Raw genomic sequence first — 23,802 nt, 5'->3', positions numbered from 1 at the left:
TCTGCTGTTGGACATAAGTCCTGTTTAAAAGATTTGCCAAGGATTGCTTTCCCAAAGGTGCTACAGTGTCACTAAGCCACCAAAGAAAGCAATCCTAGAGAAAGACCGTGGATACATGGAATCACAAAATATGCTGTGCTGGAAGGGACCCATCAGGATCATCGAGTCCAACTCCTAGCCCTGTGTGGGACAACCCAACAATCCCACCATGTGCCTGAGAGCATTGTCTAAAAACTTCTTGAACTCAGGCATGTTGAACTCCAAAGGCGTATCTGGTTAGGTATCTCATTCTTTCCGTATGGACTTTGTCCTGTCTTGCCCCTCTCCCCCATAATTTACCCCACTGTTAAAGAGTAGCCCAGAATCTTCCATCTATAATATTACTGATATTTGCTCTGCTTTACTGAGTCTGTTCTGATTTTTCCATACAGAAAAGCGGTGATAAAATTTCAGTGTTTCTCCATTTCATGAGATAAGCACAGGGCATCTATTCTTTTCATGTGGAAAAGTCTATCAGTTTCCCAAACTCATTTTGAAAAAGGCAGCCTGTTTTAGAAAAACATTGCTATAGTGGCTTAATGCATTGCTAGGAAGCCTTCTTTCCAGACCCTGGCTGCTAGTCCATAGCAGAGCAAAATATTAGGAAATATCAGTAGAAGGAAGGACTGTGATAAATGCAAGATTTGTTGATGAGTATCAGCTTGATCCTAAATCAGACTTCTTTTTGTTAAATGAGGGACTGGGTATTTGGAAAAAAACCCCAACAAAACAAAACCAAAAAAACCCACAACCAAAAACCTGGATACACTCATGAGAACAGAAATTAAATGCTAAGGAAGTAATCAGACAGCACAGCTCTCTGAAAGCTTTAGGCAGCAGGCTATTTTTAGTCATGTTTCCTAACTGGAATGCTGAGGGGAGAGGGAGAAGCAGTGACACCAGGATTTTTTGAAGCATCTGTGGAGCTTTTCTCTTCTGCAGTGCAGCAACTGTTTTCAAAGACAGCCTCAGTTTCCATGGGCTTCCTCAGGCACAGATGGATCTCATCCAGGGCAAATGCTCACCCTGCACTCAGGAGCAACACTGCAAAGTGGCCGAACTCTGCCAGGGGGATCACAGCTCAGGGCACCCAGCCAGGGTCAGAGATGGCTCGCTGCATGATGGACCTGCATGGACCTGCTCACTCCAGTCATACCATGAGCCAGGTAAGGCAGAGGAGCACAAGGAGAGACTGGCTGTACAGCCCACCATGCATATGCTCCATTCCAAAATCAGGCCTCGATGTAAGCCAGGGAAATGCCATCATTAATGTGTAACGCAGAACAAGTCAGTAATCCACAAATGGGGACAGTCAGAAGAGGCCAGTGCATTCAAAAAATAATGATGATAAATGACACTCTGCTCCCTCTCAGACTAATAACTTACAGAATATCTTTTCTCAGTAGCACCCATGGCCCTCTTATTCACCAGTACCAAATAAGAAAAGGGTGTGGGACCATATATGTAATGCATAGGAAGAAATAATGAGACAAAAATGTGCCATCAAGTTTTGTCAGCAAACAGAAAAGCAAAGTCGCTAGACCTCAAGAGCATGTATTTTAGCACCAGCACTCCCCCCTATTCAGATACAAGACTAATGAGGGCTGTTGGAGAAGCAAAGGGTGATGTTTCATAAAGGAAACAAATGTGGTACTTCATGACTTCTGTTTTATGGACTGCATCATTCTCTGGGCAGACTTCATCTTATGCTGTTGGTTCTGTTTTGGACAAATTTCAGGATGTTGGAAAAGCCAGATCCAGGAGCTGTCTGTATGGAACAGCCCAGCATGATCTCCCCTGAGCATCTCAGTTTGGGTCCATTTGAACAATGCTATTTATGTTTCACCAATACTATGGATGTTTTGTTCTGTGGCAGCTCAAAAAGGGACAGAAATCACTACAGAAAGTTAAAAAAAAAAAAAAGAAGAAGAAGAAAGAAAAAGAGTCAGCATGTGCATTTTAACAAGTCTATTAATAACTGACACCCATGGTGCCACCTTCTGCAGATATAATCATTGCTAAGCACGTGCTCCTGAGGTGGTTAGAAATCCACACTGAAGTCTTGACCACTCTGTTCTTTTTCCCCTTTGAAGTTTACTTGCTCTCTGTCTCCTTCCAGATCACCCAGTTCTCTTTGGCTGCTTATTCCCTCAGCCTAAATATTCAGACTGGCTGCAGAAACAGAAGACGGAAGCCAGAGGCAAGGGATTGGAGTGGGGGGAAGGCAGCAGTTGCTGCCTTATGTTTAGTTTAATTGGCACTACTTAGTTCCATATTCAGAACAAGTTTATTTTCTCAATTGAAAGACAAAAGACAATTATAGAGAGTGTAACCTTGCACTTGAATTTCAGCCACATTTAAAAACATCAGAGGCAAATGAAAGTTCCAGTGAAAACACCTGGACAGGGAACTAGCTTTCATTCAGCTGCCCACGCTGGTGTAGGTGCAAAATTACAATACGAAGACCAGTTTCTTTGCAGACTGCCCCAAACTGAAGGCCAAATCCTGACACCTGCTGAGCCTAAACTTCAACTGAAACCTTAAGAGCTTGTCCCTACCAAGAATTCAGAACAACTAAAGACCAAATCCCCAGACATGAACTTTCATAACATTGCTATTCTCACATCTGACTCACAGTAGGAAACAAATAGCCAAACGTAAAAAACTAGTCAGTGCAATAAATAAACTCAGATTCCTAAAAGAGGTTAAAGCCTACAGAAATTTGGGATTGCTCAATATCTATGAGGCAGACACAAGTAAGATGTCTCAAACTTTTCTTCTGCACCTTAGTTAAGTTCCTCCAGAAGGACTGAAGAGTGTGAAGTTGGGAATTTTATTTAAAGCCTTCACTCTCCACATATATCTGCTCCCAGAAGGCAGCCAAATGCCACAGCGTTCTCATCCGGAATAAAAGTTGATTTTGGCATCCTCAGTCAGAGGATACCCCTCACAAGTGAGAGAAAGTACGCCTTCCTTCACAGATGACCACATTACTTCAAGGTGTGTGTGGTCTGACTCTTGTAATGTTGCTAGGTGCTCTCTTGCATGCTGGGTACTGACTATTCCAAATGGATTCAGAGGGAAGTTATCTTAAATTAAAACTGTTCAGTGATAATAAACAAGTGTTGTTTATTAAAAAATAAAACATCCTTGAAATACTTTCAGACACATATATACACATACATAGACACTATCGCTTTAGTATTTTTGACTTATAATCTTAGAAATTAACTGTTTTAAATTACAGAATCGCGTATCAGCAAAGTTATGCTTCAGCAGTAACATTTATTACATTTTATGTAAATTTGAAGATGATTGAAATAGTAAACCAGGCTTCAATAGAAACAAAATTATTTTTAAAATATATGTTCTAATTAGAGGAAATAAAAATAATCTTAGAAGGTTAAAAATGAATGTGTTATAAGTTGAATAATATTGGAGAAAAAGAAATTGACAAAGGAAACAGACTCATATTGTTCTTTGAGTTACCTCAAGGGATGAATTTGCATTTCCCTAGTATACTACATATGTAATTATTACTCATTGCTCTGACTCCAGACATAACCCAAACTAGTACCTTGATTACTTGAAGCAAGTTAATTTAATGTTGCAGAAATGCCAATCACTCATTTATTTTGTTGTTCTTGATTTCACTGGGATTCTTAAGAGAAAGGAATGTGGGGTTGAATCACTAAATGCTGTTAAAAATGTAACATTTTAGAGTAGTTTAAGAAAAAGAAAGTAAGATCTCTACCATGTGCTTCTATTGAAAGGTCTCATTTTGCCTGTTCATGATGTACTAGAGATAATCAGGAACTCCACTCTGAAGCTGACGGCAAGAGCCCAAGCAAGCCTGCAACTACAGCCAGTGACAAGTGTTTGCATCTATTTGTGCTGTTCCATGAGAATCCTTCACTGGACTGCCACATCCCCAAAGAACTCACCCCAGTGTATGTGCTAAGCATGTGCTAAGGTGATCAGACAACATCAAGTCTGAAAAGGAAAACATTATTATAATGGTTTTATAAAAACCTGAGATGAATCCTTGATGGAGATCCAGTGCAGAAAATCTCGCAGACTGTCAGGCTGAGGCTGACATTGATGGGGCATGTGGGAAAGAATTCAGTGCATTGGCTGCAAAAACTCCGATGTGAACACAGCTTCTGCATAGTCCTCACAAACATCCTGCAACTCTGCTGCCACGTCACACAGGGCTTCTTCTGTCAGTTGCTCTGCAAGACTAAGGGAGAGGGAGGGCAAAATAAGAGAAGGAAAAGGTTCAGAAAGTCAGATTTCAAATTCCAGTCATTCATGCCATTGATATCAATGCTCTGTGCCACCTGATGCTGTGCCAGTATTTATGCAGTTCCGAAAAACAGGGCTAGCAAAGTTCAAATTCAGCCTCTATTTCCATGCTTTCTTTCGGTTGGAATTTGCAAGACCCAAAGATAAGTTTTGAAATATATCATATATATTGAAAATTATTTCTAGGCAATTGTAGGTAATTACTCAAGAAAAGTGGAAGGAAATTATAACCAATTATGTAATTTAGTTGCTAAACCTATTACTGAGCAATCAAAACACTTACTCTAGCTTCAGTGCAAAGGTGTGTATTTTGGCTTATGTTGCCCTGCTTGCTTAGTAGACATTCAGCCTGAGGAACAATTTTTCTTTGCCAGGAAGTGAACAGCAGAAAGGCTGTAGTTTACTGTTTCTTCACATCTATTTGTACTAAGGGATGGATACTCTACTCCAATATCCTTTTGTCTTATCCAAAGACCTTCAAAATCCATGAACACTGAGTACCAGTGGAGAAATAGTCTGAGAGCCAACTGCTTCTGGCTTTCAGTTTGGAATTGAAATGGCCCCTACCCCCTCATCTCCTGAGTGAGAACGGAAATACCTGTCAATAGCTGACACATTCACTTCCAAACCACAAAGATAGTTCATATACCTCTCAGCAATCTGCCATGGATCGAAATTGCCCACCACCTCATGGGAAATAAGCTTTAAATGATGCTTGTATCTGCTGTTATAATCCAAGATGCTCTGGAGCACATCGCTTGGCACAGAGAGAGACACAGAATACGCTTTCTGTAGAGAATTCAGAGGCAAGGGCTGCAGAATGTCATCTCCAGTCTGCAATTTCTCCTCTGCTTCTTTGTTTTCATCAATATCACTGGAAATATGAAATAATCATCAAGACAGGACAAAATTTTTAAGTCTCTTTTTGAAGAGTCAGTGTAATGAAGTCACATAGATCTTATGCACCACATTTACTGTAGGGCCAAATATTCCACTTACATGCTGTCAAAAGGTTTTTCAAATAAAATGTCTGTTTCTAGCTCTGCGTGTCCAGTTAATTTGGTTATCTGAACTGGATGAGGAGATGTAAGTTTTTTAGCTGTTGATGCCACTTGTTGTTCTAGAAGGAAGAAAATACTATTTTAAATTGGTTTTTTGAAAGAGGAAAAACTACACCTACTGCAGGTTAAGTCCTCACAAAGACTTTTGTTTCTTTTAAGGGGAAGTCCTTCAGGTAAGTAAAGTATTTAAAGTAAGAAAAAACAAATTCAGCTCAGTGTATTAACAATTAGCAATTTAGAAATGCTACCTTTAGTATAAATAATTTGTGCTGCCAGTGGGTAATTCTAGCAGAGAGATAGAAAATACCACTGTAAAAATAGCACAGTCTATTAAACTTAGTGGTAAATCCAAGATATGGAAAAAGAATCCATAGATTTGGGGTAAATCTTCACCAGTTTTACTGTGAGATTTTCCAACTTGTGTTAAACAACACAGTTTCAGTAAAGTTGTGTGTGATCTGATACCTTGGAAAATCAATGTAGCTTCACTGTGCTACTCAATCAAACCATAGGATAAAGAAAAGGAATGCTGATAAAGTATTGATTTTAGAATTACATCTTAGAAACTGTCCTCTGAAAGAAGCACCTATGGTAAAAAATGTGTCTGAGTGGTGCTATTTGATCACACATAATCCAATGACCTTGATTTCAAAACACCTGAATTTAAACCTACAGATTATAGAGAAACCAACCTGTACTAAAGAAGACAATTACCCGTTTTGTCTTCCTGGGCCCAAAGCTGGGAGTCACTGTACACAATCTGGGTGACTCTCCTGCGGACAGCCTCCTGGTACATCTGCAGTGGAACACACAACATCAATCAATCACCCATGTATCTGGCAGCCCAGCTGGACTGATTATGACTCAATAGGAAAGCAAGTAATGATCCTCCTTGGGCAAAGCAGGCTTATTTTGGCTGGCAACAAAACACAGAAAAGGGCTGGGTGATTGAAAACACAGACATTTCTCTTATTCAAAATGCCATACTCGAATACAAAACTAACTGCCAGTCCCATGGGAGCTCTTCAGATTTCAGACCAATAGCCCTTAGCCAAACAACTGAAGGGCCCTCAAGCTGCTTCTGCCTCACCAACAGTGAATCCAAATGGGTGCTCCAGTGCCTCAGGGACAAGGACACTGCAGGATGTCAGCTTCATACTTCCAACTGATGAACAGATCTCTACAAGTAAATGGCACTAAACTGAGTAGTTCTAAGTCACAAAAAATTTCAGAGAACAGGAAGGTCAAAATGGAACTCAAACCAGAAACTATGAAAAAACTGATGGAAGAAAAATTTTTAAGAAAGCAATATATGAGAAAGCTCAAGTCAACTAAACAATAACCTTATGAATATTTATATAGAAAGATGAATAAATAAAGACACAGATAACCATGTATTTGTCTGACGTCTCCATATTGCCCTGTGAAATACTTTGGATTGCCAGAGCGTATTTCCTCAAGATGGTCATGCTACGGGAATACTGAGATTCTATAGCTTAACACAAGGGAAAAAATCAAATTAATATTCAAATACTTTCCAATCTGCTAGACAATCAACATAATCACCATACTGATTCTCCTATTCACATACAATGATTTAAGCCACAAAGTTTTGAGATGGGATGCAAACTCAGGTCTGCTAACTTTACAGCAACAGATTCATCAAACGCTCTGCTTCTGTTCTTACACTGTGTTTTCTGGAAGCACAAACTCCAACCAGGTCTTTGATCTCAGACACTGATCCAGTCAGACCTTGCTTCATTTAAGAATGTAGATACTTACAAATATTATAATTTATGTACAGTAAGAAATTGGCACTAATGAGACCAACCAAGACAGAAAATCTTACTTCAATTTCTTCCATTCTTTGCAACATTGACTCTAGGCTATGAGTGTCAGCCACAAGCAGGGCCTCGGTCTGGAGTCTCTCATGCTGATCCATGCTCCACAGTTCCTGAGCAGTATCTTCCAAAAGGTCATCCAATAGCTTTTCACTCAGAACATCTGCATTTGTTGCAACCTGCTACTTAAAAAAACAAACCCCAAAAACAAATACCACAGAAAAGAAAAAGACACAAAGCCAATAAAGAAAGAAAGAAAAAAACCCAAACCAAAACAAAAGCAACTTGCATTAAGTTGAAAAGAAACTGTCTGTTTCCCCTTTGTAAATGTTTGACAGCTCTCAAGGCATCATTCACCCAGTGGCATGACCTTGCCTGTACTACCTGTGTCCTGTCTAATGGAGGCTCTGACCACTCCTGTAGCTCCTTCCCATCTTTGTCTGCACAATGGGCTGGAGAAACAGTTTGTGGCCTGCACAAAGAAGAAGAAATGACAATGCCATTCTGAAACCTAGTATGACAATATTAATTTAAAACACCAACTACATAAATGTATTTTTAGGGGGACTTTTGGGAGTGGGGAGAAGCTCGTATTAGATCTGACACCCATTATGATATTTTTCAAAGTAAGTCATTATCTTAACTTTTCTATTTTTTCCATTTCTCCTCTGCAAAGGTCAGTTAGAACCTTCACTCCTAGAATTTTTTGCTTCAAGCCTTGCTAGTCTTCAAAAATAGTGCAGTAGTATAGAGAGTTACAAAATGTACATTCTAACAACCGAAGAATGAAGTAGTGTGATTTCCAGCATTAGTTTGGAAGAGTTACAAGAAATTTTAGAGAAAAAACTAATAGAGTTTAAGACCATATAAGCCAGAAAATTCTGTTGAGACTGAGGGATCTTGAATCATGTTTCTGCTGTTGGCAAACAGGAACTACATGGCTATCCACAAATACTGTCCAGAGAAATGAGCTCCTCATCTTACCATGCACACTGCCTAGTACAGCATCTGGTTCTCCTGCTTCAAATGCTATGAACACCAGTCCCAAATCAACCTAAATTTGGAGACCCCTGTCTCCAAATTAAGTAAATTTGGAGTAAAAAGTAAACAAACCTGCACTTTATTATTGTCTGGGACAAATACATGTATCTTGTCCTTCTGGAACAGGGAGATAATATTTTACCTTTTTAAAGCAGTGTTGGGAATACCCACTCCACCTCCTGTGTTTTGTCACTGCCCTGCCTTGCACAGTTTGGCCTTCACTCCCAGGCAGTAACTCAGGCAAAAGACTAAAGCTCTGGCTCTTCCCAGGCTTTAGGGAATGAGGCTGCTCTGGGCCAAATGGGAAAGCAGAGCAGCTATCTGACAGTAAGCTGTGCTGTGCCACTGGCCACCCTGGACTGGGAGACTGAAGCCAGGCCAACTCTATCCTAGTTACTAGCACAGATCCAGAAACATTTCCACTGGGAAGCAGGATACAGATGGCTGCCAGGGGACTGCAAACATACCGCTTAGGTGAAACAGACCGAGGTGGAGGCTTTGAAGGCATGCAGGGCATTTTGCTCTCCTTAACAGGTCGTTTGTTCTCTTTTAGTTGGAAAGCTATAGTCGGCTCTCGAAATCGGGCACGCTTTCCTGGAGGGTGTACCCGTCGTGACTTTAAAGATTTCAGCATTCCCTTAAAATTAACATGATCACATTGAAAACACATATTCCAGTTGTTGTATTTTTAAAGTCTTTTGCATTCTGCTTCAGACTTTGTCTTGAAATTACACCTGCTAGCTTTGCTGCAGCTGACGTATGTGAAGGTTTTACAAGTGCTTTAAAGGGAAGTACAGCTGTGCCTGAACAGAACATATGCTTAATCCTGCAACTATTATTTTTGCAAACAGTTCCAACTTTTCCAGTGTTGCTCTTCATGGGGAAAAAACTTATTTTTGATTTTTCAGAATTAGACTCTGTGTTAACTATTAATAAATCCAAATAGGTTTCCAGGGTAACATTGTATTCAGCCACAAAACAATAATATTCCCCCATTTATATTTGTTACAAGGTCATTTAGACTTGTCCCCTCAATATGAATTATTGAAATGCTTAACCTTCCTGCCCACGATCCTCGCTGATCCACAGGGATAGGAAGCAGTAAAAGTTACATAAGCATACATCTATGTTGCTGTGTCAGATTTGATTTTCCTAGTTAAAAGTGATACTCTGAGGAAGGAATAAAAGAAAAATACACTTCTTTGCAAAATCTAGCCCTAGTCTTTTAAGAATTGTTTTGTTTGTACTATGGAGCTTCTTTCTGTTTGCAAGGACTTAGCAGAAACCAGAACTTGTATAGCGAAGTTTTATCATTCCTGTTATCAATTAAGTAAGCCTGAGTAACTTATATTCTCCTACTAACATTAGCACATTAGTGCTGAGTGCATTTTTTGTGACAGAGGATGACCATAGGAGGAAAATACTTCAGCTTTAATTTCAAATTGAGAAAAACATGTTAATTTCAAACATGAAACTAGTTTCAGTGAGCATTTTCCTTACTAATTCTGCTGTTGTTTCTAGTTGTATAGTGTATTTCCAAGGAACAGTAAACACTGTTTTCGAAAAACATTTGCTAAAATAGTCATAACCACTAGAAATAAGAGACAGGGTTTATCCCCCTGTATCTCCTATCTCATAATGGCAATATTGTGAGCAAGTGCAAAGCTTTGACAGTGTCTTATATTATATAACAAATCCCAGAGCACAAGTAGAAGACAGCATAAATGATTTATCACTTCCATACCTGTGGTTTTGCAGGCAGTAACACATCTTTCTTCCTCAAAGCACCACTTTCAAGGACAGACTCTTTTTTTACAGCTCTAGCTCTCACCAGTGCAACTGTGCTCCCTTGCAAAGTGGCATTTCTCTCCGGAATAGGTGGGCCACTTTTTTCTTGGTATTTATTGTGCAATATATGAGCACAACTGTTTACCTGTTGAACTGCTGAAATATTTGCAACATGTCAGTGTTTATCTGTATCAAAAATAACACATAAACTTTTAATTGTAAGTTGAAAGGGGCAAGAATTGTCTTTGTTTCTACATTTGATACCTCTGTTACACTAGGTATACTGAATCATGAACTTTAAGCTCCACCATAATTTTACAAAAATCAAAGACAAAAAGAAAATTTCTAGCCTTGTATTTCCTGACAAGTATTAAAGAAATTGTCTTTCTTCCATTGTTTTGATGAACAGGAAGGTTTGGGGTTTATGGTCATATACATATTTATATGTATAGAGATATTTGAAAATATACATATATATGCAACTCATGGGAAAGCCTTTTGGTAGCAATTGCCATATGAACTCCAGGCAGTGATAACAAAACATCCCTGTTTAGGCAGCAAGACACATGGAAATCATTAGATGTTTATATACTGTCTCCCAGGACTGCCAGAGATGAATTTGGCATATGGAATTCTTGCTACCTGGGGGTAGTAGAGAATACTTACTGTTCTAGTAAAAACTAGCCTGAGGTATGAGAAAATCACCACAAAGAAGAAAAACAGTTAATATAGACTATATAATAATGTAAGAACTTACAGTGGCTTTCATGAGCTGCCAAAATACTTCAGGTAAATTTACCTCACAACAGGTTGAGAAAGAATAAAGCTCCTTTTCTTTCAAATACAAAGTAGAAGAACAATATAGAAAGCCAACTCCAAACAGTTGCATGGCAAGATAGTGGTGAAAACCCCCGAGTCTTCAGCTTAACCATCAGTTAATGTGTCTCTAGGTACAAAACTGTGACTGTTGTACAAAAGACATTGACAGTAATGAACTGGCCAGGATAAAACAGCCACTGCTCCCAGAAGTAGAGAAATTGTACCAACCAAGGGAACTCTGAGCCAAAGCTACAGAATACCTTTTCAGTGTGAACAGTTAAACCACCACAACCTGGTTTTTGTTAAGATTGATTTGCTAACATCTGACCAACTTCTGACCAACAATACCATACTAAAAAATGGAACTGCACATGGCGAGCTAGGTGATAAAAATGTATTTAGTAATTCAAAATACAAACCAGTCAAGAGACTCCCAGCACATGGAGGTTTTTTAGACTCTTGTCCAAGCTGTCCCTTTAAGGTGACAGGTTTGCTTTCTCCTTTTGGAGACAGAAGGTGCTTTCTGGCTGGAAATGTCTCAGTGTTCCTTGGAGATTTGGCCTGAGAAGCTGAAATACATTTCTTCACTGTTTTTGGTGTTTGCTTGTTTTCCAGCAGTGAATTCAGATCCTGCACCAAACATTTAGAGTTTTAATTACTCTCTCAGCAAATCTGATGTAATGAAAAGCAAATTCAAGAGATTCTAAGCAGTTGGAGCTTTTTTTGTCTGGTTTTGTTTTGGTTTTCTTTTTCTGACAGTGATTATTCCTGATAGCTTGTTCATGTAGAAGCTTTTTCATATTATTAACTTAAATCTTACTGAAAAGGCTTGCATTTTTGTATTTACAACTGACCCCAGCAAACCATTTGCTTATAGAAGGTTCAAAAAAATTGAACACAAGGGCTACAGACCAACAAAACCCCCACGGTCACATGATTATGGTAATACAGACACTTCTTCCAATGCTATCTTCAAACTTAAACAACTACTTCCTTTCCCATTCCCAGGCAGTTAGCACTGTTACTGTTCTCATAAGCAGTTCATGACAGTAAAATTAAAAACACAGCTTTTACAGTTTTAACAGTATTTTAAGGAAAGTATCTTATGGCTCTGGTATTGCTTTTTTTTATTTATGCAGCAGGCAACACGAATCAGAACTTTTCTATGATAACAATGACAATGACATGTATAAGCCATCAGATATCACTAAAAACAATATTTGAAGGGCATGGAGCTAAGTAAATCTTGTACCCACAACTTTATCTTCTGCCTGGACAATTCTACACCCACCACCACATGAGATCCTCAGGTGCTCATCACTGACACTGATGACTAAAGCATGCATCCAAAGTAATAAACACATAATGCACACCAATTTATAAAACTAATTCTCTTGATCCTGAAAATGACAAATGAATTAGAAACTGATGCTTTGTTACCAGTCCTCATTCTACCAGGACAGCCAAGAAAGATAGGAACAGCAATCAATAAGACCAGCAGCAGGTAGCTTCTGTGTTTAGGATGCACCTCTCTTTTAGGCCACCATTACTTAGGAACATTAGAAGTACATTTTTACATTAGAAAATATGGCCTTTAAAAAAACAAAACCAAAACCAATAATATATTCTGCCATTTCATGAACACAATCTCATATTTCACTACATCTTTCCTGCCTTAGCAAAAACAAATGTTATTTTCCTACCTCGACTTGCAGCAAAATATCTATGATAACGTCAGAAATGGAAGAATCTCCTTCTACTTTGGCAGAGCATAGAGACAGTTGTCGAATGAGACTGCCCAGTTCCTTGTAGTGGGCAGGAATCTGCTCATCTGTTTGATCTGCAAACTGACTGGCAAATGCCTGCAAGGTTCGTACAGCTCCTCTGTGTGCTGCTGCCAACCTGGATACTGCTCGGGACTGGAGAAATGAAAAACAAATAAATGCTTTAATAACTATAGTTTCTATGAATACAATCAAACCCAGTAATCTAGAAAACTCTGTCAATAAGTCACTTACAGCCTGAAGGATAATTACATCTTACCTTTTTAGTATGTTTGATTGTATGAGGACTCAGTTTTTCTATATCATCCTGAATTTCTTTTACCTGTTTATCAAGAAAGCAGACGGAGAGGAGCAAGTCAGTCAGAATTAATTCCATGTCTATAAATGAACAATAGATTTTCACTGTAGCATCTGAGTGAAAGTCCAGATTTTCCAACAGTGATGCTCACCTCTCTGTCCAGCCATGAGGGAAATTAGTCACACCATTCAGATCTAAACTATGGAAGTTCAGAGATAACCTGTTTGAATTTCTCTTGTTTCAGTTAGTGTCTGTCAAATCTATCACAACAAACTAAGCTACTACACATCCCAGTTTAAAATGATGGCTCCTACCTGTTGCTGGAGCACATACAGCATCCGAGCTGACCGTGCAGCTTGTTGCTGTCTCCTAATGCAAAGTCGCTGCTTGTTTTCAGGATCAAGTTCTCTATCTCTCCCTAAAAAGCATAGAATATAAAGTTTTATATCTTAATTTAACCCGTGAAAATCCCAATTAAGCCATGACAACAGACATAACTTAGTAATAAGCTTCTTCCATGCAGAACCAAACCACATACTTGTGGGGGTTCCTTTAACAGTAATGCAAGTTAGTTATTATAAACTCTACATTCTGTTTCTGTTTAGAATTTGACTAAACAGTCTCATACAATATAGCTCATTAGTTATTTAAAAAATCATGTGACCCCTTAGTTTTATGACAAAGTTGCAGATAAAGCACTCAAAATTTGGAATGGTTAAACCTCCTGCCAGTTATTACAAAAGAACCAATTGCTTAAGCTGGCTAGCTATTCTATCTTTTATCTGTTTTTCAAGAAAACAGATGGTTCTAAAAAATCCAGACATAAATACAAATTCTAACCCAACCCAAAAAATGGGGGGAAAAATCAACAAACTAGTGTACATTTATATAACATAATTACTGTTCCATCTTACACCTTTTTTAATAATTTCTTCGATTTTCTGGACATAGCTCCTCAATTCTTTCTGCAGACGCTGGACTTCCTGCGTATTTTTATGTTCTTTTTTATTTAAATTTGGCTTGGGGTCTGGTCCTGTGTCATGGGTGGGTGGAGAGTCCAAAACAGCTGGTGATGGCTTTCCCTCCTTAACTACGCAGAGATAAATGTTTGCGTCAGAGCTGGCAGACTCCCCTTGGGAAGGCTGGTCAAGCCTCTGCTGACATGTCAAGCAAGACTGAGACTTCAGGGCATTTTTATTTTCTCGACTTACAAATACTTCAGTCTTCTGCTGTTGTGATTTTTGGGTCCACCATGGCTTACTGACCACATCTCCAAATTCCCGCTGTTTCACTTGTTCTTGGAGACGTTTTTGTTTGATGTCCCTTTTTGCCAGCTGAACAGCTAATTTCAGTCTCTCTTCAGATACCACTGAGAACATCCCAGAGCTTCTCAGGCTGGGGTCCTCACTTCCAACTAGATTTCTCTGATCACTGGATGCCTTCAGTTTTTCTATTATAATTGGACGAGGGTGAGAGAATCTGAGAGCCAAGTTCTCTGGAACTGCAGGAACATTTCTATTAAACTGGAGCTGTTCAAAGTGCAAAAAGACCCTGATGTTATACAGAACACTATACACAGATGATGCAACTCTGTCATGATGGCACTGTTTAGGATTTGTGCTGAACACAGTGCTAACAGCACACCAATGTTTTCATTCTTGCTAAGCAGTGCTCACACAGGTGAAGGCCTTTTCTGCTCCTCACCTGCTCACCAGTGAGTAGCCTGGGGGTGGGCAACAAACTAGAAAAAAAACAACTGGATGGCTGACCCCATCTGACAAAATGGATATTCCACACCCTGTGGCATCGTGCGCAGCAGTAAAAGCTGCAGGGAAGAAGGAGAAAGGGGAGACTGGTGACATTTGTCTTCCTAAGTCACTGTCAACATGTGCTGAAGTCATGGAAATGGCTGAACACCTGCCTGCTGATGGGATGTAGATAATGAATTCCTTATTTTGCTTTGTTTGTGCATAAAAACAGGAAAGCATTTGCTTTCCCTGTTAAACTGCCTTTATCGCAACCCATAACTTTTCATACTTTTTGCTTTCCAGTTCTCTTCCCCATCCCAGCTGGGAGAGAGTGAGCAAGTAGCTGCATGCTCAGCTGCCTACAGGGACTGAACCACAACAGACAATTAAGAATAATTAGAGATACAGTTTTTGACCTCTCCCCTTACAAAAGGACGGTGTCAAGATTATGTGTGACAGAATGAGGAAAGCTAGTATGACACTCCCTGCTGGGCTGTCTCACAAAGTGGGTCAGAATCGTCTTTCTGTTACAATCACAAAGGAAACCAATACAGCATCGCTGCAGAAGGCAAATGGTACCTGGGCTTGTAAAGCATTAGCTTCATTCCTGTATGGCTGGGTGCTCAGTGCAAACGCATCATCAGGCACTGCTGTGTTGCTCGGCCCCATCGCATCGGCTTGAGAGCAAACCCCGTTGTTGTCCCTTGCTTGTGATCACAGCTGTGAATGCGAGAACAATAAACAGTTATTTCAGATTTGCAGAAGCAATCCCGGGTCTGATGTGAGTAACAGAGGGAGAACCGGCCCGAGGAGCCGGGGAGAGGAGATAGGGGCAGCCTCTCTGCAACCGCCCAGGGCCCGCGGCTGCTCCCGCCCCGCGCCCTATCGCGTCCCGGACGGTACCGGCACCAGCGGGCCCCGGGTGCTACCGCAAGGAAGAGAGGCGGGAGGAAGGAAGAGCGGCCCGGCCGCGCCGGGACCCACCAGGCGCCGTTCGAACCCGGTCCCGCCGCCGCCGCCGCAGGGGCTGCTGGGAGCGCGTGGAGCTACGGCGGCCGCGCAGGCTGGGCCGGGCGGAGACTCCGCCGCTGCCGCCATGGGCTGGGAGGAGATGCAGGTCCGCGGGTACCCCGAGTTCGTGCGGACAGCGCAGAGCTACCACGGCCGACCCATCTTCGCGCTCTTCTGCGGCGATAAGGACGCCGAGGGCAGGAGCTGGTGTCCTGACTGCGTGACGGGTGAGGCCCGTGGGGTGAATGCCCTGCCTGCGGCATGGGCTGTGTCGGTGCTGGGGAAGCCGGAGAGGCCCTTTCCGGAGGGTGCCTTTCCGGAACATGCTGGGTGGTCACAGCAGCCCCAGTCCCAGTGGCGGTCCCAAGCTCTAGGCGCAGTTTCCCCTGGTGAACTGAACGGGCTGTGACCCGCAGCTGCCGCGCTGCCCTTTTCGTTATCCACATCGAACGGCACGGGCTGTTCGCGAAGACTGGTACACAGCCCAGCAAACAAACAGACGTGCGTCGTACAGTCAATTTCACCTATGCTGCACGTATCAGGGCGCAGCGGTGTCCTCCCCGACGGTGTCCGGCAGCAGCAGATGAAGGCTGTTCTCAGAAATCATCGCACTGAACTGCCTGGGTCGTACGTGTCTGAGCACGAGTGGAGGTGCGTTATAGAACCGTCACCCTGCAGAAGGGTGGGCGCCGTGCTGGGCTGCCACACCCAGGACAGGACAGGACCGAACGAGTGTTTTTCTTCCCTGTTAGAGAAGAAATTGGTCTTTACTCAAACACAAGACCAGTCAACGTTCGAGCATGTCATAAAGTCTGAAAAACTTGTGGATAGCCAGGTGAAATGAAATACAGATCTCTAACTAAAGCAGACAAAACATTAATCTGCAGCCTTGCTGGTCCAAGTAAATCCATGCGATTCTGTGTCACAAGTATTAAGTACTAACAGATCTTAAAAATTATTTTCTAGCTGAGCCAGTTGTGAGAAAGGAACTTCATAACCTGCCTGATGAGTCAGTTTTCATCTACTGTCTAGTAGGAGATAGAGCCTAGTAAGTAACTTTTGACTGCTGACAAATGGGAACTGTCCTCTGTAAGGAATCAATCATTTTTTGAGGTCTTCACCATCTCTGACATGACCTATCTGCATGCTTGTTTTGAGAAAGGGGTTGGGAGGGTATGAGGCAAAGCCCTTTGAATAATTTTGAAGCTATTTTAATTTCAAAATGCCCCTCTACAAGCTGTGCTTAACGCCTTCTTTCTGAACAGCTGGAAGGATCCCAACAATGAATTCAGGAGGAATCTGAAACTAACGGGAGTGCCCACACTACTTAAATACGGAACAGTAAGTGATTTGTTGTATGTTCTGGATCTACGGGCATTGAGATGGGGACCTGGCAGGAGTTTAGGGCTGTAAATGAGTTAGTCGTGTATTCTCTGAGAACCTTCTCTTGTTCAAGGAGGCCAGAGCATTCTCAACAGCTCTTCTGCTCCCTGTTCCTCACTCAAACAGTTCCTCAAGAGAGAACCATTCTGCTTATTGTGTAATGTCTATAATAAATATGCAGTAAAGGGAATATGTACTCTTGGCTCATAGTGCTTGAGGGGTTGAGAAATTTCTTAGCTACATATTGTTAATGTTCCTGATTTGCAGCTCAACTTTTGAAAAATCCAAACGCTGAACTACGGGAGTGAAACCAGTATGCTCGACTCAGACAGCAGCTCAAGTTGTAACTTGTACATGTTAAATTAGCAGTTACTTTCTTAGAAATGCCTCTTCCAAGGCCAGAAAACCCTCAGGAATGTTTCAGTTGTTATTACCTTGCTTGCTCCGCGCCCACTACCTCACTCCCCTGGACAACAGTTGCTGGATGTGACTAATGTTAGTGTGTTAAGATGGCTCTTGGCTAGAACAGGTTTTTTAATTGCCCCTAAAACATGTGAACTTTTCCTTTCAGCCTCAGAAGCTGGTCGAAGAAGAATGTTTTAAAGCAGAGCTTGTGCGTATGTTGTTTACTGAAGACTAAAGCCCTCACTAGTCAATCATTGACGAAGATGGTAATCTCAATTACTGCAGTCTCCTTTCAAGGAATCACTGACCTTTATTAAAACTTTCATGATTAATTACTTCGTACTAGTCAAGATAAATGTAATTAAATTCTGGGTCCAAACCCTACACTAAAATCTTACAACAAAAAACTGTATCTTTCCTTTCATGTCCAAATAAACTTGAGTTTGTGAACAACCTGTTTTCAAAGGAGCTGAGCTCATATTAGAAACTGAGATTAGCCTGCACTTACTGAAGAGTAACTGCTAAGTTACACTCACAGTGAGTAAGGAAGAAGGGGAGAAACAGAAAAACCTCCTTTCTAAGCCTGACCACATAATTACTGAAACTGTTAAGATAAATTTTCAATGCCAAAGATGTTTAATGGCTCATCTGGTCAGTCCAAGTGTAATAAGGTGGTGGCTGACAGCTGTAGTGTCACTGATCACATGTTAATGGTTAACAGCTGGGAGTACCTGCTCCTACAACGGCAGGAAATACAACATGAATGCACCAGAAATAGAGTCTAAAAACATGAAAATTAAAACCCTGGCTGCTGCCAAGAGCTATGTTGTTACAATAAAAACTATAAAGGAACAAGTGGCAAGTGCTTCTCCAATACTCCAAGCAATGATATGTTTCCCCACACACACTGTTCTCATTACAGAGTGTAAAGACTCCAGAGCAGCCACCACTGGACAGGCAGAGGCCAAGATTCAAGGAAGCCGAGTTTAATGGAACAGAGACTGTTGCAGCTTGTTTCCCTCTCTGTCTGCAGAGTTTATCAGCACCTGTCTGCTCCATTTCCCAGTCCTCACCTTGTACACTCAATTTCTATGCGTACTACATGCTATAAGGAAAACTCTGCAAAATGGTCATCAGCAATGACTGCCAGAGAAACAGAAATAACAAGTAATAGCTCAGCTTGGTTTCCAAAAATAAAACTGCACCATTTCAACTTTGTCTATCATCACTTCACCTTTGCTTGTCCCAGAGCTGTAAGTAGCAGAGAGTTCTCAGTGACGCTTTAAGACACATCGTTATTCTCCAGGGAAAAAGCTTCCTAGGACCAGCCTTTAGAGCTACACTTTTTTGTAGATACTTAGTAAGTAACAAAGCTAGGTTTTGTTTTCAAAATCAAGAGGAATCAATAACTATTGTAGTAAAACTCTTACAAAATTGTCCATGCTGTAAAATAAATTGCAGGTGTTTATTAGTCTTTAAAAGAGTTGATGAAACAAAACCCCAGTCACTTGATAAATTCAAATAAAAGGGACACACATCCAGAGCCAAACTTACACAAGGGTTCATTCCCCTCCTGTAAATATTTCACTAACACAAAGTACACCTTATCATCACTACTCCACGTGCTTTTCATTTTACAGAGGTGTTGTTTTGTTGTTGCTGCTCGGCCAGTGCCTGCTGGAGGCGCATCCTTTTCCGGGAATAGTGCTGCCAGTGGAGGATCTGTTGCTCATCAATAAATTTGGCACACTGAGCATTGACCAGTTCTTTGCGGAAATGTTCATACTGGAGCAGCTCTAGCATATGCAAACATTGAGGATACCTGGATTAAAAATAAACACACATTAATACAGGTTTTTACAAGGGACACTAAATCTAGAGTGCCCAATACTTCTGTAGGTTATTACTTTAGTTTTGACTTGTATGTGCTTTTCCCAAGTGTGAAACCACTTCCGCCTACACACTGTGACTTGGTAACTGCAGTATCAGGCCAGGAAACAAGGAGTCCAGTTCCATGTATAAATGCACATTCCCGCTTGCTTAGAGTAGCTTCCCCAATGTCTTGGTTTGATGGACCAAATCCATAGCAATTACAATGCCTGTTTCCAGAGCCCACTTAAAGGAGATGACCAAAACCATTTTCCCAAAAACTGAAGGAATTTGCACACTTGCACGAACACAAAATCACCTTTTGTCTCATGTAAGCATCAATAATGCAAAATTAATCTTAAAATGCACTTACTGCTTTTGTACCCTAACATTCAATACTTTAATTTTGAATCAATCAAAAGTGCAGATTAAGGCTTTAAAGGAAGATTCTATGCAAAACTCATGAAATTTGTATAATTTTGCCCATTCCTGCTACATGTGGACTATTGGAAACAGGAAAATCTACGTTGCATATAACCATAATATTACATAGTCTATGTTGCAGGGAAGACAAAAGTAACATTACAGGCAGAAATGAAACCCTGACATGCTACTGTACAAGCCAAACCATTAAAATGCAGAAACCTAAGGGAATTTAGCACTTACTTCAGGTATTTTGCATATTCAGGTTCTTTCCAATAAAGTAAATATTTAAGATAATTTACAAAAGCTTTATCTTTGAAGTAGCCTCTTTGTGCAAGAACTGAAATAAAATGGCAAATAAAGAATTGTCAGTTACAGATGGGTGAAAAAAATCTGGACACTTGATCAAATTCACAAAGTCAAAACTTTCTCATTACAATCAAATTTCAATAATTTGTATTTGGTAAATAGAAAAAAAACACAGGGAAAAATAATATTTTTATGTCAACAAAATAATAGATTAGTCTCATCTCCCTTACAGTTTGTATCTTTCATTGAATGGAGCAGCTTTTTGAAACAAGAACTTTTTGACTGTAGCATCAAAATTAGCAGAGTTATGTATAGTATCTGAAACTATTCACATTAGTAAAATTCTGTTTTCAGATAAAGGAATGCTGTTAACTTGACATTAATGTTTAATAACAGACTTGAACTTGTTATTTTTTTCTCCATCAAATAAATGCTTTTTTTTTTGCATTCCAACCAACAAAAGACTTTGCATTTTAAAAAATAATAATCCACCTGTTAAACAAATTGTTTACAGATTATCTTTATGCTGTGAAAAACCCTTTGTTTAGCCCTGTCTCTATATTCAACATTACCAGTAACAATAAACATCATTAAACTATATTAACTCCTCAGCGTCCTGGTATTTACTTTAAGTACTCACAGTTGAGGTAATTTGGATTTGCCAGACATTGAACAAACTCCAGCTCCAGCTGGAATCGAAGTCGATTTCCTGTATCATCTGATTCAAGAAAAAAACAGTAAGAATTGGACCCACACAACAGATTTGAAAGTAATCGCGGTCGATGTGTAACCCGGGACTAAAGCGTCCTTGGGGTGGGCGAGGGCCACGGCCGGCGGCAGCGAACCACACAGTGGGGGCCGGGCCGGCCCGGGCAAGTACGTGAGAGGCCTTCTCGGGGCTGCGGGCTTAGAGGGGCCCCAGAGCCCGTGCGGCAGCCTCTCCCGCGCCGCAAGCTCTCGGCCTGCGCGGACCCGTTAGACCCGGCGCTCCGGGGGCCTGGGAAGCTCCGACAGCGGCTGCGACACCGGCCCCACGGGGCTCCTCACCAGCCCCGCACCGACGCCATCCTGGCCCCACAGCGTCCCGCACCTGCGTCCATGTCCGGGGCGCGGACAGCAGATGGCGGCAAGCACCCCCTCTGCCGGAGGCCCGGCGAAACGCAACGCTAAGCACGCTGGGAACGCAGCGGCCGTTGCCTAGCAACGGCCGGGGGCGGTGCGGAGCGGGACGGTGCAGAGCGGTGCGGTGCAGAGCGGAGCGGAGCGGAGCGGACAGGAGGTGGTGCATGGAGGCGGGGGGAGAGGAGGCGGTGTGACGGGGCGCGGAGGCGGGGCGCGGAGGCGGGGCGCGGAGGCGGGGCGCGGAGGCGGGGCGCGGAGGCGGGGCGCGGAGGCGGGGCGCGGAGGCGGGGCGCGGAGCGGTCACTTCGGCGCAGCGTCCCTCTCGTGGAGAAGTTTCGTGCCCGGTCCCGGCCGTGTGGCGACACATCAGTCCTTCGCACTCGTCCCTAGACACTGACACGGCGTCCCTTGAACAAATGCTGGTTATTTTAAGTGTTGGGCTTCCCGACCCACGAGTCCCGCCAGGAGCCGCGCACTGCTGGGAGCACTTCCCTCGTACCGATACCGCAGAGAAGCCGGCAAACACTCGGCTATTGGGAGCTGAGAACAACTGACACCATTCCCTCGCTGCCGCGGGTGAGGGAGCAGCTTCTGCTGGGTTGCAGCAGCAGGGCATCGAGTAGCTGCTCTTGGAAAGAGTATTCAGAGATCCCAATATCCAAATAAACCCCACACTGAATATGGCACTGTACAAATTCCTTCCTTCTCACGGTGCTCTGCTGCAGCTCACGGCAACCCCCAAAGAACTCAGAAGTCATAAAAGTACAAACCAATGTATTTTTGAACGACCAACTTTCAGTTTTACATCAATCGCTTTGTCCTGACGACGTCACTCACCATCGTCCTGCGGCAGCCTCCAGCCCTGGAAAATTTCACCATCTGAGGGGAAAAAACCCAGTGACACACGCGCTGCTTGTGCCAGGGGGACCCAATGACCCAGTGCAAGTACAGAGTGACATTCCTGGGACTGCAGCTTCTACGACTGTTCCCGAACATGAACATTCCTTCTGACAGGAGCAAGGATAGTGTTTTGTCCATCTGCCACAGAGGCCAGTCACTCCCAGAGCCATTAGAAGGTGGCTTTGGGGTCAATGTTCTAGGCATGTTTTTTCACCAGATAATCCTTGAGCTGGGAAGGATAAAAAGAGGATGAACTTTTGTTTGTATTTGCAGAACATTCATTGTAGCTTTGTACTAGACAAAGCCACTGTTCATCACTTCCAGAGCAAAAGGAAGTAGAGAGTATCAACCCTAAAATATTGAACTGTATTTAAAGTTTAATGGTAAATAAACTGGTGTATTATTTTCTTTCTGCATACTGGACAAAGTTTGGAGCTTTGGGCTTTGTTTTGTTTTTCATAGTAACTTTACAGTCAGCCAAGGAGATTGCTGTCAACCTCTGCACTGAATTCTTCATTAATTAAAGCACAATTTTCTCAGAGTAAAACCATTAATAAGCAAATACTCTATGAGTGAGCAGCAGCAGCAGTGGAGGCAATCTTTACAAACTTACCCGAAACCCTTCTCATGTCTTCCTTTTTTTTGTTGTTTAATTATTTTCTATTTTCATTTGTTGAAGTATTTTTGGCATCCAAGTTAGCAATTTTCTATAATACTATCTTCTCCTATGCAGTATGATTTTTTTCCCTGGGAATTGAATTACAAAAACCATATAAAAAGGATCCATGCATAGTGTTTCTTAATAAAAAAGGTTGCTTTTTTAGACAACATTTTAGTGGTTGTGGAATACTACTATTACTATATCAAAACATAACAAGTCACTCCCCAGTAAACACAGACTTTAAGCTAAAAGAAGAGATCAAATAGATCCCACGTGTCTGCATTGCTATTCTAGAATGTGATTTTTCTCCCAAGACTGACTTCAGAGGAGAGAATCCTAAAAAAGAATTGGTCACAAAAATAAATTACTATGTAGGTTTGCCAGAGTTAAGTCAAACACCTCAATTCTTGTCCATCAAAACTAGGAACAAAATTGAAAATCAGGATTTTAGTATACTAACTGAGAACATTCTCTAAGAAAAGTTTGGATTTTTTTCTGGTTTTAAATGTCAGGTGAGCCAAACTTGCAGGATATGTGTTAATATAAATATGAGTCAGGAATTTGCCTTATTGTCATAGAACCAGGATGACATCACTGCCTCAGTTTCTCCTTTCACAGAGACTAGACTGCTATCATTGCTGTTGCCTGCCCAGAAAGGCGATGGTTTATGACAATAAGTATAACTTAACTTATGAGAACTGGTGTAGAGACACAGCTCTTAAATGGAACCATCTCTGGGACCTGAAGCCACTAAGGTTTTATGACACAAGAGAAAATAATGTCTTGTCTGGTATGCTGTTAGATCTTGAACGTGAACACTGAAGAAGCGAGATGCTACAAAAGATTCCTCTGTGACACCATAGTGCAATGCATTTGCATCAGAGAGAAAAGAAGGTCCAGCAATTTCATCACTGAAAATGGATCAAGTGAGATGAAACAGTGAAGTTTTTACACCCAGTGCATGAAACCCAAGACATCCCATTTTGTTCACCCAT

General features: G+C 41.5%; 3 protein-coding genes across 10 annotated transcripts; 1 reads left to right on the top strand and 2 right to left on the bottom strand.

The window, feature by feature from the left end:
- Positions 1–168: 168 nt before the first annotated feature.
- Positions 169–15,780, bottom strand: KIAA0753 (KIAA0753 ortholog). Of its 7 annotated transcripts, XR_011155959.1 has the most exons (16): positions 15,628–15,718; positions 15,304–15,444; positions 13,878–14,505; positions 13,291–13,394; positions 12,938–13,000; positions 12,598–12,813; positions 11,314–11,524; positions 10,032–10,231; positions 8,755–8,924; positions 7,631–7,718; positions 7,255–7,428; positions 6,120–6,201; positions 5,344–5,464; positions 4,994–5,218; positions 4,072–4,279; positions 169–1,936 (listed from the first exon to the last, which is right to left on the bottom strand). XR_011155959.1 is itself a non-coding variant. In XM_069033733.1 (15 exons), exons 2-15 carry the CDS (start codon positions 15,391–15,393, stop codon positions 4,162–4,164), a joined length of 2,490 nt encoding a protein of 829 aa, XP_068889834.1. In that variant the 5' UTR covers positions 15,394–15,444; positions 15,709–15,780; the 3' UTR covers positions 3,144–4,161. The 7 variants fall into 7 exon arrangements, 6 of the variants coding, with proteins under 6 accessions (XP_068889834.1, XP_068889836.1, XP_068889833.1 ...); XM_069033733.1 differs by lacking the exon at positions 169–1,936 and having other exon boundaries at positions 3,144–4,279; positions 15,709–15,780; XM_069033735.1 differs by lacking the exon at positions 169–1,936 and having other exon boundaries at positions 3,144–4,279; positions 10,032–10,228; positions 15,628–15,719.
- On the top strand, positions 15,774–17,976 carry TXNDC17 (thioredoxin domain containing 17). Its single transcript, XM_069033741.1, has 4 exons — positions 15,774–15,962; positions 16,702–16,783; positions 17,001–17,076; positions 17,690–17,976. Exons 1-4 carry the CDS (start codon positions 15,821–15,823, stop codon positions 17,756–17,758), a joined length of 369 nt encoding a protein of 122 aa, XP_068889842.1. The 5' UTR covers positions 15,774–15,820; the 3' UTR covers positions 17,759–17,976.
- Positions 17,977–18,957: 981 nt separating this feature from the next.
- Positions 18,958–21,420, bottom strand: MED31 (mediator complex subunit 31). Of its 2 annotated transcripts, none has more exons than XM_069033739.1 (4): positions 21,172–21,420; positions 20,765–20,842; positions 20,059–20,155; positions 18,958–19,345 (listed from the first exon to the last, which is right to left on the bottom strand). In XM_069033739.1, exons 1-4 carry the CDS (start codon positions 21,410–21,412, stop codon positions 19,153–19,155), a joined length of 609 nt encoding a protein of 202 aa, XP_068889840.1. In that variant the 5' UTR covers positions 21,413–21,420; the 3' UTR covers positions 18,958–19,152. The 2 variants fall into 2 exon arrangements, with proteins under 2 accessions (XP_068889840.1, XP_068889841.1); XM_069033740.1 differs by having other exon boundaries at positions 21,215–21,306.
- Positions 21,421–23,802: the final 2,382 nt, after the last annotated feature.

Source organism: Aphelocoma coerulescens, chromosome 19 (genome assembly GCF_041296385.1).
Source record: "Aphelocoma coerulescens isolate FSJ_1873_10779 chromosome 19, UR_Acoe_1.0, whole genome shotgun sequence".
In the NCBI taxonomy this organism is placed as follows: Eukaryota; Metazoa; Chordata; class Aves; order Passeriformes; family Corvidae; genus Aphelocoma; species Aphelocoma coerulescens.
The sequence above is the reverse complement of the archived record's forward strand: the minus strand, read 5'-3'. Positions and strand labels throughout refer to the sequence as shown.